The following is a 17371-nucleotide window of genomic DNA, read 5'->3' as shown; positions in this document are numbered from 1 at the left end:
GTCCGCTATGATTTATCTGCATTAATTAACGCGTGTGTGCCGTGTGTGTGTTGTGTGTGCGGTGTGTGTTTGCTTCTGCACTGCGAGACACGCAACATTTCAATTTATGTGTCAACAATGCAACGCGCTCCGGCAATAAGCATTTTAAATTTGTATTTCTGCATTTTTGTATTTCTGTGGCAGCGGCAAAGGAAACGCCGGTGCAAAAAAATATTATTTACAAATAAATTAAATTGTGTGCGCATAAATATTTATAAAAATTAAGTGTTAAGGGAGCCATTTAAAGAGCCCCCTTCGGGTGCTCCGATGGGCGATTGGGCGATTGGATACGCCTGCGGCCCGGATCGCAGTTTGCATTACATTTACTAATTAATTGAAAATCGCACACAATCGCAATGAGACGCCGCCATTCTTCCGTTACCAATTTATATTTATTTATCGCGCATTTCAGTTATTTTTCCCGTTTGGCGCCAGTGCAACATTGGATCCTAGAGGGGAAAAGGTGGAGTTCGCACCGCTCACGATATGTAAGTAGATGAATTAAACCGCACGGCACACAAGACCATTCGTACACGGACAATTGTGATAAATGATTCCCCGAGGCCCTTAAAATTCATTCATTTATTATTAGTGCAAACTTCAAAGCTGCTTCATTAAAACTGTTTCATTACTCCTTTCATTCATCTAATCATCTGAAAGCTCTTATGGAATAAAGGGAGTTCATCTCAGGTTTATTCGACACATATTAGTAATAAGAGCAGTACTACCATCTACAAGTTTAGCTTTAAAATAACAACAAGCCCTACCTTAAATAACATTGTAATGCAGGTGGCTAAGTGGCTTTAAGCCATTGGTGAACTGTGAATTCACACAGGCTACAATTAAGGGATTTTCGCGGGCTTTTTGTTTTCCGCTCGGACATGAATTGGAAACTATTTGCATACATTTTGGCAACTGTCAAAACTTATCATGAAGCGCACGCGGAGTGTCGGAAAACATTTGGCGATTCCGTTTCCAAATCGATGTGCAGATATGCGAGCCACACGGACAAAAGGACTAAAGGACACGCGGCCACATAAGTGCACGCGGCTTAAATATTAAATTGTTGAATGCGAAATGCAAAATGGGAAATGCGAAATGCATGTAAGCAGCACAAATGCAAATGCAAATCGCCATAGGATCGATGGGCAGTGCAAGAGCAGCCGGCGCCGCTGACACAAAAATTGTTTAACATTTAATGGTTTATTAATAATTTAATTACTTTTTGATTATGGTGGATTACATTAGCGCGTAGCAAGTACGCGACCGGCATGATAAATAATTGAGCGCCTGTCGCCGCTGCCCCGCCCCTCGGCATAATGTCCCCAAATTTATAGCATCCTAATGCACGTCGGCCGATTCGACGAATGGGTGGAGTGGTGGTTCGATGTGAAATGCACTAATGAAATTGAGTTGAAGTTTGGTCTGCTGTTTGCGTTTTTGTTGTGCGCTATAAACATTTTGTAAATTGAATTGAAATGTTTATTAGCGCACTATCCGCGTAACTGCCGCTGATGTTGATGTTGCCACAGTTGCTGGTATTTTTTAGATACGCACTTTGTTAATGATGTTGTTGAAAATTATTAAATTATAAACCCCAGGCTAAATTGTGGGAAAGTCGGGACTGGAATGCAGTCTGTTGTCTATACTAAAACTGTATTAATTTCAATGTAAATCGCAGTTTTTGTAGCCTGAATTAGAGTAGTCTGTGGAAAACTATTTACCACATAAATTGGATTAGTCATACTTATATTGAAGAGTGTTTTATATTCGACCTGTTTGCAGTCTGCACTGGGTTTTTTCTAATTTTAATTGCTAACCTTTTTGGTAGCCAAACAAACTTTTAGTGAAACGGAAATTTAAAACCATTTATGCTAATTTCCCGTTGCCCTGATTAAATTTAAAAATAATAACAGCTGGAAAAAAATAGACTGCGCCCAGTCACTTACACCGCAGCATAAAAATATTTATGCAAATCTATTTAATGACAAACAATTAATTAAAATGATTTATGCAAACGTTGCCACAGCATTCATTACAGCATAATGCAATTAAATATGCAGTCTCAGACTAAAAATTACTGTTTTTGTAATTCCATTTAAATTAAATTAGCCAAACGAGCCACAAAGCGCAGACCTCCGGCCGCCAGTCGAATAAATCCAATAAATATCGGAAATATCGGGAATGCATTCGACCAGCCAGCCATCCGTGCATTAATGCGGCATGAATGCGAGTGTCGGTCGGATCGGGGGCAAGGAAGTATCCCAGTAAATCGACCCCAGAATCAGAATAATACTCAGACCCACAATGGGAACCCCTTTGCGATCGGGCCCACTCACCTGCCATTAGTTTGCCCATCACATCAATCAAATCGTTCTGGCAGCTGAGGTCCGCAGCTGTTGCATTGTTGTAGTAGGCATAGCTAATGCAAATTTCGACGAAATTGAATTCCAGCCAGGTCTGTTGATAGTCCACGAAATTGAAGTGCCTCAGCAGGAGGCGCAGCGCGTAAATTATGCCAAACTGTAACGGGCAGAGGGAAAAGGGGGAGGGAATGAGAGCGGTCTGGTCGATTCGCCTCGATTCGATTCTGTTCGATTCGATTCGATTCGGTTCGCTTCGATTGGCGGCTGGCACACAAATATTTACCTGCACATTTTTATCATTCAGCGTCATCAATTTATTTGTCAAGCGATACAAAACTTTGGCCAAAACTTTTTCCTCCTGCGCGATTTGACGTTGGCCCGCCGATGCCAGCGAAAAAACATGCCCCTCGGCGATTCCGATGCCGTAACTCGCCGCGAAGTAGGCCGCCGCCGCGGAGACTGGGGCTCCGGATCCTGAGGAGGCAGCTGCCGATCCCGAGGACGTGCTGCCCGAGGAGTCCGAGGAGGAGCTAGAGGAGGGTAGTGCATCCAACTCAGCCAGCGGAGGCACAATCGTCGAACTGGCCCGGAATAAATTACGCAACGTCACGGACATGCTGCCAAATATGCGATAGTCGAAAAAATCCCACAGCAAATTGAAATTAGTTTGTTGAGTTTCCACGTTGACGTTGCCACTGCCACTGCCACTGGTGGAGCCTTCGATTTGGCCCGCTCCTCGGTCCCCATCCCCATCCTTGGCCGTCGAAGGGTCCTGGCGCGCCGTTTGCATTATAAAGCGGCAAAGACAGCAGGCGGCGTGTTCCCGCACCCGCGCATCATCGTCGCCGAGCAGATGTAAAAGTTCAGCCAGGAACTGCGCCTGCGAGAGCAAAGTGTTTTTTTGAGTCGCTTGACGGCACGTTGTAAATCAAAAAGTGAGCCAAGTTTTCATTATGCAGTTTGGCAGTTCCCGATGCCGTGCAGATGCGGTTTGCCTAGTCGGTTTACCCCGCAAGGAGCTACACTCGAGAAAACCTAACTAGGACTAGGCTTAAAAGAAATTACTAATATATTTAGGCAGGAGAACGGCTTAGTAAATAAGTTGTTAATTTTCTAATTTCGATTGTAAGTTCCCAGCAATAAACCAATAGAACTTGTTATTGTTTCAAATCCTTTTTTTCTGAGTGTGCAACCAGCAAAAATGCGGGATGCGAAGTTTTGAACTTTGTGAAAACACAGTCAACCATAATTGCTACTGCGATTGGAATACTAAATCTGGGCCACTATCCTTGCCTATCCTATCCCATCTATTGATGGGCGCCTAGGCACACTAGTCAAGTTCTGCTCATGCCATTACGTTTCTTGGTGCTCAGTTTGATCCGCCAGTCGCCTTCTTTCGGCTCGATTGTTTGCCGACTCTCGAGTTGGCGTACGTTTCCCCCCTCTGTGCCATTTAGTAAATTGCTTAGCTTTGTCAAAATAATAAATAAACAAATATATGTGCGAGCGCCATGAAAAAGCCCGAAGCTCTGCGCGTCAGTCGTCGGTCCGTCAGTTTGTCAGTCGGTAAGTCGTGGAAACATTCGGCAGGATGCGCTCCGCAGTCTCCTGCGGAATGCACAAAGAGCCCGGCCACACACTTGAGTGCACAAATGTTCAATAAGAGTTGTCAGAGGACGGAGCGCCAGGCACTCGAATTGCTTTCGGAGCTGCAGAGCTGCAGAGTCGGGCGAAAACACACTCGTAAAATAATCTGCACAATAAACAAGCTGGCCAGAAGTGCGGCGGACTGCCAGCGGGCCCGGCTGTAATAAGACGATTTAGCTGCTTACCTCATAAGTGCAGACAATGTCCTCACCCTCGTCCTTCGTCGTGGAGTCCTGCTCCCTGGCTCCCTGGCTGCTTCTGTTGTCTGAGCCGCATCGAAAATTTGCGTAGTACGACCGCAGCAGCACGTAATTTAAATTCGAGATAACTTCGGCGTATTTATTCTGGACCAGCCAATATTTATTGTGATGGCAGAGCCGGAGTTTGCTCAAGAGCAATTTGGGCGAGATGGCAAACACGCAGAAGGGTTCCACTTTGGGGTCGGCCTCATTACCCGACTGCCCGCTATTCTTTTGCTGCTCCTGCTGTTGTTGCTGCATGCCAGTCGATTGCAATTGGAAATCATTCAAAAGAGCAGCCAGTAGCTCATCATTATCAGTGGCCGAGGAGGACTTGGCACATGTCCCGGCATCATCGTTAGGACCCCTTTGTTGCTGCCGACGACTGCTTAAGGCATTATCCTGCTCCCTGGCAAAAGTTTGTTGGCCAAATGTTTGCGCCTGGCCCGGACGCCTTTGTTGTCCACTTGAATGTCGCTGCAGGTCCTGCTCCTTTGGCTCCTTGTCATCCTGCTCCAACTTTAGCTCCTGCTCCTTCTGTCGCTGCTGCTGCTGCTGATGAGCATGATAATGACATGGCGGCTCTGTCAAATATTTGGACACCACATGCGGAAATATCTTATCGAATGCATTCAACGCTTGTATAACCACTGTGTGGATCTCGTCCTCGAATCCCTGCAAGAAACGAAACGAAGGGAAGAGCTAGAAAAAGTTTTCGGCTAAATTTCTTTATACAGGGTCTCAAGAACAGGCAGAAGACGGCCAAAGCGAGACGTTGGCTAAGCGAATTTGTGTTTTATTGTTTGCACAAGCAAAAAGTTTTCCACAATCACACAGTGGCCAGCTCTCCGGCATCCGGATTGCGGCCATCCTTCTGGGGGAGTGTGTGCATTTTTAACGAATCCCTAACAAGCTTTTCCTAGCTGCAAAGGGCTATTGTTATCAAAGTTGCTTTGCCTTTGGCCTGCTCCTGCTCCTCTGGCTGCTGCTCCTGCTCCGGGGAGGATCTTCCCTATCTCGTTTTGGCTCCAATTTTGGCATGCTGGCAAGTGCCATTGAGACGGATTTGCAGCCATTATGTAGCAGGCTTCTAATGTGATTTTCAGCCAGCACGTCCTGCGTTCCCCCTATCCACTTTTTCCCTTCCCTTTTTCCTTTGCCCTTTCGACAACCCCTACTTTTCGCTGCAACAACATTGCATAATCAAATTGCACTTTTGGGGGGCCAGCACAGCCAGTAGCAATTTAAATGTTCGGTGCCGGCCACTAAATTATTGAATTCAATAAGAAACCGGGCCCAACTTACTGCCACGGCCAATCCCCAGACAGAAATCAATGTGCAACTTATGCGCACATTCCGCATGCCGGAAGGGTATTTTCTGGAGGAGGTGGATGGTGGAGGAGCCACCGTGGCAGCGGATGCGCTGCTCCCTTTGGGGGCATTTGCACTTGCACATTGCGAGGGCGATAAGAATTCTCTTTCTTGCTTTCCAATGAAAAACAACCAGCACACTGAGTGCCGCCGGCCAAGCTCCACTGCCACTTCCACAGCCACTGCCACTGCAGCTGCAGTTGGCTTGAGTCGGTGGCCGGAGCTGGGAAATATTCAAAAGGCAGCAGCCATTGATATGGACACGTGTCCGGGTCCGTGTGTGTTCGTTTGCCTGCATGTGTTAAAATATGTTAGCTTGATGGTTTAACATAGAAAAAAGTACAGCGAAAAGGTGGGGGCGCATATTTATAGATATAGAATGTTTGCGCAGGGAGCGCAAAAAGGGGAGCTACTGACACATGGTAATTCAGATCATACGAAGACGGAATGCTCTTGAATTCCGAATAAAATTATTCAACCAATTTTCTTCTCATAAAAAATAAAGATTTTTATAAACAGTATTTAATGCCTTGATAATTATAAGTCTTTAGTTTGTATAGATATAATACGAAGTGTACTTCCTAACCAAATCTCTGTACTCTGAAAAGGGTAAAGCAAATATTCTATCGTACAACGTGGCGTATGCGTTATGCAAACGCAGGGGAGAAAACGGAGTAACATGGTGAAAAAAACAGTAGCGAAGAGTGGGGCAAGTGGGCGTTCTATGACAAAGATATAGCGCCAGATATACAAAGCGGGTTGGCATACATGTAATGTGGCTTACCATTAACCGTGGAGCCACCCATTAGGGAACTTTCTCCGGAGTGCCCGTGGCTACGGAACGCTTTGTGTTCGGGATTATCGATGCACTCACCTTCAGCAAAATGGCCAGCAAGTGTTGCAGGCCGAGATTACGCCGCAGCTCCAGGAACACTCCAGCGCCGCTGGATTGCAGGAAGTAGCCCACAACCTGCTGGACGCCTCCCCGCAGAATGGGATCGCAGTGGTCGTGGAAGAGCAGGACGTCCGAGAGTGCCTGGCTTCCCTGCTTCGGAGCACTCTCTGCTGGCGAAGGCAATCCAATTAGACCCGCTCGACTGCGCGTGGACTTGGTGCGCTTGGGAGGACGCGGTGGCAGACTCAGCGGAGGCACATCCTCCGCAGCCACAGTGGGTCGAAAGGAGCTGCCGATAATCTCGGACTTGGAGAGCTTCTCCTCGTTCGCCGATCTCTTGGCAGACCGGGATGGAGAGCTGCCTCCGAGCAGCAGAACCGAGGCATCTGCACTGCGGCTGAGGGAGGGAGTAGTTGGCTGCAGATAGGCAGGACATGTGCTGGGGCCAAAGTGGTCGTCCTTGATGTCCAGCAGCAGCATATTCTCCTCCAGCTCAGTCTGAATGAGGGGACTGTCCACGGTTGATTTATCTGCACTCAATTGAGAGTTATCGCTGCTCTGCGGACTGGAAGCCTGGGTGCTGTCGCCACTGGCCACCACCTGCGAGTCCTCCAGCAGCTGCAGCTCCTGATCGCTGATCTCCAGACTGAGCTGGAGCACCCTGGGCGCCAGCCGTACACAGTGGGCCACCACCGCCAGGGAGAGGCTCTTGATAGACACCCGGCTGAAGCTGTCCGGCTGCAGTCCCGCCGCCTGTCCGCTGAGCAGGAAGCGAGCTGCCACCAGGCGGGCGGTGTAGTGGAGCATCGGCTGCTCCAGGATGCTGCCGATTTTCACGGAGACCAGGGTTCGACCCACGACCGTCTGTCGGAGCGGTGAGTTCTCCGCCAGAAAGGGATTAGCTGCGGGGATAGAGCTTCTAATTAGCGGCTCCTGAGTGCAAGGTCCTCTGACTTACCGTTCGGCGTTCCTCGCAGCTGCGGTGTTTCGGGCTTGGGAGCCACCACCTCCTCCTCCTCCGCCGCAGGAGCGTCCATCATAAGGGCCGTGGAGGCGGTGTGGGAGGCAGTCATCGAACAGGAGTCCTCCGCGGGGGTGGGCGTCTCGGCAATCGAGGGCTGCCGCTCCGGAGGCTCCAGGTTGCCGCTGCTGGCCAGCGAACTCAGCGACAGGGTGAGCGAGGCCGTGGAGGCGGCATCCGATTTGTCGGCGGGCGCCGACTTCGAGGGCGTGGATTTGGAGGCACTTGATTGACGAAAGAGCTTACTGACCGACTCCGAAGCTGCAATTGGAGTACACAAAGGCACAAAGGCGAGTTAGAAGGTCCAGCGGATAACTTCGCCTGACACTAATTCCTGCGATGGCGTTGGCTAATTTGCGGTCACTCCAGACGGCCAATTACCAGGCTCATTCGTCTCCCCCAGCAAACTTTTCCAGCAAAGAAAATGGATGGGGATGTGGGAGTGCATGTGTGTGTGGAAAAACCGCTAAAACTATTTTCCTTAGCTGCTTTTTATGTTGTTCTATTAGCTGGTCGCCGCGGGCGAAACTTGCCGGCTCTCCATCTTGTATTGAAAATTAATTGAAAACTTCAATTTCATGGAGAGTACGAGTAGAGAGCAGCCAGCCACTCGCCATTCGCCTCCCCCACTGACCACTTAAGTGGGTTAAAAATGGCTGCATCTTTTAGATGCACTTGTTGTGGCTTCCCCGCCGCTGTGTTTGTTATTGTTCTAATGGATGTTCCGGCCGCATGCAAGCGCTGTAAAAATTAGAGCAGCCACGATTGCGACTGCGGCCAGCGGAAGCAGCGGAGCACTTTATGGCCAAAGTGCTCGCATGTATTGTTCGAGGGATGAGTGGGATAAACCGAGGAGGAAGCCGATCTGTGTTGCATTTGCAGCACACACTTGAACCAGAAGTGGCAGTCCGACAATGTGGTTAAGAATTAGCAAGGAATTGTCAACTGAAGTAAGTAACGATATAGTTTGGATATCAGCCGAGACCTAATCAAAAACATACATATTTTAAAAAGGTTTTCCCAAGAAGTATATCATACATATTAATGGTAATCCCCACTTTCAGATGCAGATTAACCGAAAAATGCAACTCGAATAACATTGGCATTCCCTCAAATTAGCGAAAGCTCGCTGCTCGTAAAAAGCCCCGAAATCAGGGAGCCCTTCATGCAGTTTTATGGAACTCCACGCTCATCCACTCGCCTGTAATTATGTTTGGGGTTGTGCCGCGGGTTCGGTTGCCTTTTATGCTTTAATAGTTTCGCCCCATAAAAGTGAAAACGGCAGCAGCTCCGCAACTTCGGTGGAGTGTTTTCTTTTTATTGTAAAATCACGTTGAAAACGAAAACAAAAAACGCAGCACACAAAAATGGCAAATAAAACTTTGAAGCGTATGGGCAGAGAAGCGAACAAAACCCCAAACTAGACGACAATGAAAACCGCGTAGGAAACGCGGGCTGGTCGGGAAGCCCGATGGGAGAAGGTCTCATGGTTGCTACTTTATGCCTGACACACAGACGGCAAACCTCTTTCTCTCCGCTGCCAGCACACATGCAAATGTTTTTTACAGCCCGAGTTACATATGTGGAGCTGCGAGAGGAATGGCAAAAAGTAGGGAAAGCGGAGCACAGGACCTGCAGTTGCTAAAAATTGTTTATGAAAATAGGCTAAGATGGTGAGCCGAAACAAAGTGGGATCCTGAATATACTATCTAACCACCTATCAATCGATCTATAACACTATTCAAAATTAATTTAGTATTGATACATTAATAAAAGATTTTTAAAAATAATACATTTTTAAACATAACATACGAAATGTATAATGTATGTACACACAATAAAATCACTCGACAAGGACATGTCCCTGGAGTCCTTGCTAGAGTATACTAATCGTCGTGGCTCTAATGCAGATAAAGACGGGCGGCTGTGGCAACATATCTGAGCACACATACTCGTATATATATTTATAAAAAAGACAAACAAACAACCGGCAATAACTACCGCGGACGGACGGGCAGAGCAGCGCAAAAGGCTGATAGCGCATAAGTGCACAATGGCAAAAACAACTAATACGGCCCAGAAAGGATAACAACAACAACAACAACAATAAAAAGAGGAACTGGAGCAACAATAACAACAGAGGCAGGCAATGGAGAGGAGGAAGAAAATAAAAACAGCTAAACGCGGAGCAGGCAAAGTGCAGCAACTGATGGCTGGCTCCCCGTTTCGGCCCGCTCGTCTCACGATTCCTGGCAATGCTAAATAAACCCGGACACACACATGGCACACTTGGCCCACACTCACACACACACACCCACATACACCGCACCGCACACCCGCGCCGAAAACTCACACACACCCACACCCACACACGAATACTGTGACACAACATGTAAGCTTGCATACATGCAATTTGAGTAACCGCATTTTATCACGTAACCCATTTGTCTTAACCACTTTGTTGCCAACTTGCAGTGTGATGCTTTGGCCAAGTGGCAGTGGCGGCACAAGAAAACCAGCAATGAGGTTGCCTTGGTGGCGCTGGTGGGCGGACTTTTGGGGCCATCGCACAGCAAATGCATTGCCATGTTTCAGGCTTAATCCGCATCCACACACACACCCACGTACACACATACACACTCACGCGCGCTGGCAAGAAATGCCGGATTTAAGCCCAACATTCACGTCAAGTAGATGTGGGTTTTTCGCAGGCACTCCCCTCTCCTTCTCTCTCTCTCTCTCTCTTTTACCCCAATCAGTTGTCTTTTTTTCCCCCATCAAAGGACTCTGCTCCGCCCACAACTCATTCGCTTAATTAGTACTTCCGGCTCAGTGCAGTACATTTCCTTTGTTTATTACTAGCCCCCGCCCCGCGCACTAACTAACGACAGGACATGGGTCTGGCATCGTGTCTGCCACTCTTCCCGGGCTCCTTCCTTTGTGGGTCAGGGGAAAGTGGGGCACACACGCGTGCACTCGGCGCTGCGATCCTTTCGCTCCAGCAAGTCAATCAGCCAGCGATTTAAATATTAAAATAAATTATCTCAAGGACAATGCAATCAGAAGGCATCGAAATGTCAGCAAACAGCATCGAAATCAAAGAGCGGGATTTGTTTACCCTATTTTCGCAATGATGTTAACCGACTAGAAAAAGCTAACGACGAGATGCACACACTTAGCAAAACAGGAAACAAAATCAGAATTAAATTTAGTGTGATTACCAAAAAATTATCATTACTATTTCCAATCAAATAAACGCCAATAAACCTTATGATATCTCCATATTTTTCATAGAAAACTTAAAGATTTCCAAACAATTAAGTATAGTTCGATGATTGTTTACCATTATTCCCCAAAATAGTTTCCCTCCTCCTCAAAGGACGAAACTTCTGCACGAATTGCCTATTTTTACTTGACAACTTTAGGGAGTTGCAGCGGCAACAATTACGCTTCATTAAATCGCAAGTGCAATTGGCAATCGAGAACTGCTCGCCGGCAAGTCACGTCTGCAGCTCTGCCGTAATTATGCAAATAATACCGCCGAATACCGCCCGAATATTGCACATAAATGGGGAATTGTTTGGCGCAAAAAAAAAAAAAAGAAATCAGAAATCAAAAGGCGGGGGAATAATAGAATTTGGTGGCGACTGCGGTAGACCGTGAAATGCAATAACATCAAATGGAAATAGTTTTGAACTTGCTTCGCTGACTTTGAACTTTGCTAATGAAATATTTGCGCGGGATATAGTCATAGTTATGGCGGACTCACCTGCGTTGGAATGCGACAGCAGATTGTTGAAGAATGTGCCAATTGCCGTTGCATCGCCGGATTCCAACGAATCATCCGCCGCAGGATGTTGTTGTTTCTGTTGCTGTTGCTGTTCCCGCTGCTGCTCTTTGCTGCCAGCAATTGTGATTTCGGCTTCGAAATCGATGCTGTTGAAAGATTCATTGTCGATGTCACTCAAATGCTGGGATTTGTCGTCGCTGCCGGCGAGCAGGTTCTGCAGAGATGACTGATGCTGCGGTTTAGGCAGCCCCCCGACATCGGCATCAACATCAATCAGTTTATCGTCCTGCGATGCTCCTGCTGCTCCCGCTGTCGTTGTTGTTGCTGCTGCAGTTATGGTTGTTGCTGTTGTTGCGGGCAATCGCAATGCCGCTGACAGCGGCTGTTGTTGTTCATTTAGTTGCGACAGGGTTGTGAAGTCATCACACTCGGCACTCAGCAGCTCCATGTCGTCGTCATCGTCGTCGTCGTCCTCCATGTCATCATCCTCGTCCTGCCGCTGCTGGTGTCCTTGCCCCCTGGCGTCCTCGTCCGGGGCAACGCATTCGCTGATGCTGCGTGCGGCATTCCTAATGTGGCTGCGCTGCTTGGCTGCCTTTCTGTCTCCCCCTGGAAAAGGCAAACGGGTGTGGGCGTGACTGTGGGTTAGCCTTACAATTTGTGTAAATATTTGTGCAGGATTCCGCTGGCGGCAAATGCAAATGCAAATTCGGCCTGACCTCGTTCCTGCATGTGCCGCCTAAGAGCATGCACTAATAATTTTCATATGTGCATTGTGTGTGTGTTGTGTGTGGGTGTCTCCATCTGCCTGTGCAATTGCTCAATTTTCTTGATTTCGGCATGGTCTGTCTGTCTGTCTGTCGGTCTCGTTCCTTAGTTCCCCGGTTCTCTGGTTCTCTGGTACCCAGTTCCTCTGATCCTCTGTCAGCATGTCACATTTCCACATGACTTCCCGCACACACACACTCATACCACCAAAAACCCACAAGCCATCTCGACTTGCATTCTGCCTTATTTGCCATACCTTCATCAGCGACGGAACTTGCAGCCTCGGTCGTGGCATCTTCCCCGGCATTAATTCCCAGCGAGCTCCTCTCAACCCCGAGCTTCTCCTGTTGTTGTTGCTGCTGCTGTTGACACTTCGCCTGCTGCAGTTTTGCATTTGAATTCTTTTTCATTTGCATTGCACTGGCCCCATCCGCCAGCTCATCCGCATCCGCATCTGCATCCTCGTCCTCGTTGTCGAGCTGCTGTTGACTTGTCGCCACTTCGTAATTTTTCAATTGGAATATTTGATTCTTTAATGATTTCCTTCGCCGCAAATACTCATTGTGCTGCAGTTGTTGATTGCACAACAGTTGGCGCAAACTTTGGCCCAGACCCTGGCTACATTGGCCATCGGTCGGGGCGTCCAGCGCCTGGAGAATGCCGTTGATGACCTCCAGTGTGGCATTTATGATGGCGTGATTCGTGGTGGGCTGCGTGCTCAGCAGGTGCAAACAATAATCATAAATTTCAATAATTTGCCGGCAGTCGGAGGTCGTCGTCGTCTGCTGCTGCTGCTGCCTCTTCTGCAGATTCTGCTGCTGCTGCTGGCCGGCCAAGGACTCGGAGTCCTCGAGGCTGTCGGCCGAGTAGCCGCGTATGAGTTGCGGCAGCAGGAGGCGCAACAGCCCCAGAGCTCCCAGCACGCTGCTCGTCTGCTGGTCCGTCAGCAGGAGCTCTGCGAAACAAAGGATAAGGGGATAAGTTGGTTAATGGCGGGAAACTTATGGCAGCTGTTGATACAAATTAAAAACGCTCCTCAAACTTTTTGCGCAGCGTGCGCCGGCAATGCCAATTTGCTCAATAAGCAAGCCCCAGATACCGATACCAATACCAATAGCAATACCATTACCGATACCAGCAGGAGATACCAATGGCAATGGACTACCTTTACCCACTTCGCGCTGCTTTTGGCCGGCCAATTGCAGTTCATACTTCTTTCGTGTTCTTGGCAACTTTTCCCTCATATGTTTTGCAACAAATTGCCTCCAATTAAATTTATCTCGTTGAAAACTTTCCATCTGATATTTATAGACTCCGCACACATGCCACCCACTCTCCCACTCGCCCACTCACCCACTAGCCACCCACTGTGAGCAGTTCCCAGCAGTTCTTGCTCTTGTTGTCTCCGCTTATTTGTCGTTTCATTACGTATACGCCACCAATCACAAAACGCCATGTTGGAAGTTTGTTACTCAATTAGTTTTCATTTTCTTCCTTTGGGGCGCAAAATTGAAAACACTTCTCGCCGGAGAAACTTTTTACATGGCCCTCATGGCAGGCAAGTGACTTTGCCGAGCACAACTTGCGGCCTGTTTCCATGTGTATCAATTAATTGCGGCAGAAGCCGCAAGAACTTTCTGCAAAATTGGCGAGCCCGAAATGGGCGGGGGGTGGCATCATGCTGGGCACGTTTAAAGACTGCAATTAATAGCCGCCCGAAAGGTGTACTATATACTGTGGGAACTACTTATCGGAATCGATACCAAAGTAATCTTGGACCAGAAATCAAACTTTTGACAGGCTTTAAGTTTGTGTTTAAAACCCTTAACCATCATTCGTTTAATAATAAAGAGAATAATGAAACAAGTTCTTTAAATGTTTAAGCATTTAATAGTATTACCCAACACATTTATCATTAATTATCGAGCTTTGCACAAACCCAAAATTAAGTCAAAAACTATGCATCTCTGATTACTTTGGCATGTTCAGTCAGTTTAACAATCAGGAGCCATAAAGCACAATTTTAGATGGGAGCTTCAGCGATTTCAGAGAATGAACTGGACATTCGGCTATTTATGCTGCCACAGCTGACATGAAAATAATTTGCACTTTTTGTTTAGCTCGGCGTCAGTCAGTGGGCAACATAAATTTTGCATGCTCCCTTCGCAGCTGTTGGCTTTGCTGCCCTCGTTCGGCTGGCATTTGTTTACAACGTTGATTATCCGCTTTAAAGCTGCACAGGAATGAATATCTGATTCAATTTCGCATGAATTATTGCATGGAAGTGTCCGAGTGCATAAATTTCATTTCGTCTACGGGCGGAGACAAACAAACGGAGCTGGCGGGGGCGGCTCCGAGGTCTAGGACCCGAGTAGTCCTGAGGACCAGGGCCGCACTTTGTGTCTGCTTGTTGGGGCATGCCAGGCAGCCAGCAGCCAGGCAGCCAGGATGCCGGGATGCCAGGATGCCAGGATGCGAGGATGCAAGGATGCCAGGCAGCCCAAGTAGGGCCGCCGAGATGGATGCCCATAAAAAGAGGCGCCAGACTGTATAAGGATGCGCTGAAGAGCTGCCTGGCATTGTGCCTTTGCCGAGAAGTGGCATAAAGTTGACACAGGACTAGAAGACTAGCCGGCAGGGGAAGGAGCATTCGGGTAGGGGCAGGGGCGGCAGCTGAAGGAGTTGATTTGAAGGTAAACATTTGGACAAGAAAAGAGCAAAGGTAAAGTCAAGTCGAAGCTTAATTTATATGAACTGAGGTGAGGTCAGAGCTTTGACTTCCGTGCATGAGTCGCAAAAGTAATCCCAGTAAATGAATTAGTTTTTCCCTAACTTCTCACTTTAATTGTTTGCCAATGCCATACACAGATCTCTGCCAAAGTTTATTCGTAACTCATAAAAAGCAATGGAAACTTTAACTAGGTGCATTTACCTTTCCGCCGACGTGTGCCAACAATATTTTCATGAAAATTCAATAAAAAGTGATTTGTGTTTGCAATTTTTAAGCATTTTCGCATGGCTCGCGTTGCCATGACTTTTGTTTTTGCCGCTGCAGTTATTGCTGCAGTCCGCCAGTCAGCAAATGCTAAAATAAAAACTGCCGCTATCGCTGTCTAAAATCAAAACAAATCTCAAAAAAATATATACGTTCGATGGCTCGCCCATTGATTGGGAAAGGTAACCAACAGCAATGTAGAAATATAATTTATTTCGACCGTCTAGTTACTCTTATTGTGGCCCGCCCATCAGCGCCCACAAACCACAGACAAACAAACCCACGGTTGTGATTGCATCCCCAATGCGAGTTTGAATAAAACCCGAAAGCCAGCCTTCTTCCCGCTCACGTAGTTCGCAGTTCGATGGCTCTACTCTTTGGTAAGGTATTTTTCATGGATTTGCGGCTTTTTAGAATATTAAAAATATTTTTTAGCAACAGCGCTCACATGCCCAACAATATATATGCAGATCTATGCGGGGCTTAGCGTTTGGCCGTTACACGCTTTTTAAACACCACTTTCATTATTGATGCGAATATAAAGAGCGTTCTGCTGGACGTGTTCGAAGCGAAAATGCGTTAAATAACTAACAGCGATAACACCGAATTGTGGATTAGTTCATCCAAATCTGGACGAACAATAACGGGCTTTTATGGGAGCCGGCGTGTTTTCAAATTAAAAGGCCTTGACATGGCTGGGAAACAAAAACTGTTCAATTAAATGGATTTTTTGGGGCAGGCAGATTTTATGCAACGTCGAACCTATATTTTTTGTCATCTTTAATCACTTACTAAACAAGAATTTAACACCTGTATAAACAGATTTTTCTATTAACTTTTTCCTGGAATTGCGTACTACTATTCAGTCTATAACTCTATATTTTTTACAAGACTTATTAAAATTGCTTCTTATAAGGTCTTGAACATCTCTCGAAAAGCGAATTTTTTATTCCTATCTGACGCTTCATTTCCGTTTTCCTCTGCCGCTTACCCATCACTTTGTTGACTCCATGTCTGGCCATTAGACTTTTATTGCGTGCATGCTCAATCAGACTGATGCAATTTTGCGCCGAGCAGCGACGCTTGACGGCACAATCGGAGCCAATATTGTCTAGAAAAGTCTGCAAAAAATCAACATGGAATTGAGTAACTAAATAAATTAACTGGTAGATGATCATAAGCACCTCGAATAGCTTGCAGGACTCGCTATCGCTGAGTCCCTGCTGTAGATAACGGCCAAAGTGCTTGACGAATTCGGATAGGGTTTCCTGGAGCAGCGTCTCCTTGCGCTGAGAAATTGTGGTCATGCATTGGAGTAACCTGACAGCATACCACTTGATGTGCTTCTCTTTTATTTGTGGGGCATAGTAGGAGAACAGGTTCAGGCAAATCCTCAGGGATCTAAAATGAGTACGCTTTTAGAAAATGTGGTAGTACGAGTTTGGGCTGCCTACCTCTGGTTGCCATTCCTTTTAATCTCTCCGTACAGATCCATGAGGATGCGACTGACTCGGGTCTTCTCCAGTGCCCGCAGGATCTTGTTGAGGTTCTCCTCCGCACTCATCCGCACTACGGAGTCCACATCCTCGCAGAAGAGCAGCAGGACATTTGTGGCCGTGCCGCAGTGGGCCGCATAGTTGATGTGCCCGGCCAGCGAGGGCGACATGATGCACTCGGCTATCTGCTGAAAGCAGGCGATCTTCTGCTTTTGACTGTGGGAATTTGAGATAGTATGCAATTAGTGCAGGTATGTGGCATGACGTCATAACGGATGTGCTTGTTGTCAACGGCAGCAGGAATGTTTTCGGGCTAAATCAGTCGGCTGAGCCACGTAAGAGGCATAAAGCCCCAGGGAAATAACCTCGACACATAGATTTATTAATGTTATTCCGTAATCAAAACAAACTGTTGCCGGTCTCCTCCCCAAAACATTCCATTGCAACCGAAAAAAAACAAACAGGATCAAAACACACCTGCATTCTGTATTGCGCAACTGCTCCACAAAGCCAACGAACTTGTCGTAAACACTGGACCTAGATTTGTCCATTTCGTCGCTAAACGAACGTTTTTAAACGTTATTTTAAAATAAAAACACAGAAAAACATTGCTCTTTTGTTTTGTTTTGATCTGAAAATGAAAGCAGTATTTTTTCACTAGTGTTGCAAAATTCCGAGCAAAAAAGAGTAGTCGAGTTCGTGAAAAAATGTTCTTAACTATCGGTACGTGTGATTCATATGCAT

The 17371-nt window shown here is 47.0% G+C and overlaps 1 protein-coding gene across 1 annotated transcript in view; it reads right to left on the bottom strand.

The window, feature by feature from the left end:
• The window catches only part of LOC108102290, a 38803-nt gene extending 21538 nt beyond the window's left edge, over positions 1–17265 (bottom strand). Inside the window, 11 exon segments of the mRNA XM_017207043.1 lie at positions 2379–2562; positions 2689–3285; positions 4238–4966; positions 6537–7459; positions 7516–7839; positions 11348–11977; positions 12393–13091; positions 16123–16252; positions 16316–16532; positions 16586–16843; positions 17105–17265. Coding sequence (XP_017062532.1) covers positions 2379–2562; positions 2689–3285; positions 4238–4966; positions 6537–7459; positions 7516–7839; positions 11348–11977; positions 12393–13091; positions 16123–16252; positions 16316–16532; positions 16586–16843; positions 17105–17178 — 4765 coding nt within the window. The 5' untranslated portion in view covers positions 17179–17265.
• Between the last annotated feature and the right edge of the window lie 106 nt (positions 17266–17371).

This window comes from Drosophila ficusphila, unplaced genomic scaffold, assembly GCF_018152265.1.
Source record: "Drosophila ficusphila isolate 14025-0441.05 unplaced genomic scaffold, ASM1815226v1 contig_791, whole genome shotgun sequence".
Classification (NCBI taxonomy): domain Eukaryota; kingdom Metazoa; phylum Arthropoda; class Insecta; order Diptera; family Drosophilidae; genus Drosophila; species Drosophila ficusphila.
This window is presented reverse-complemented; position numbering and strand designations above follow the sequence as displayed.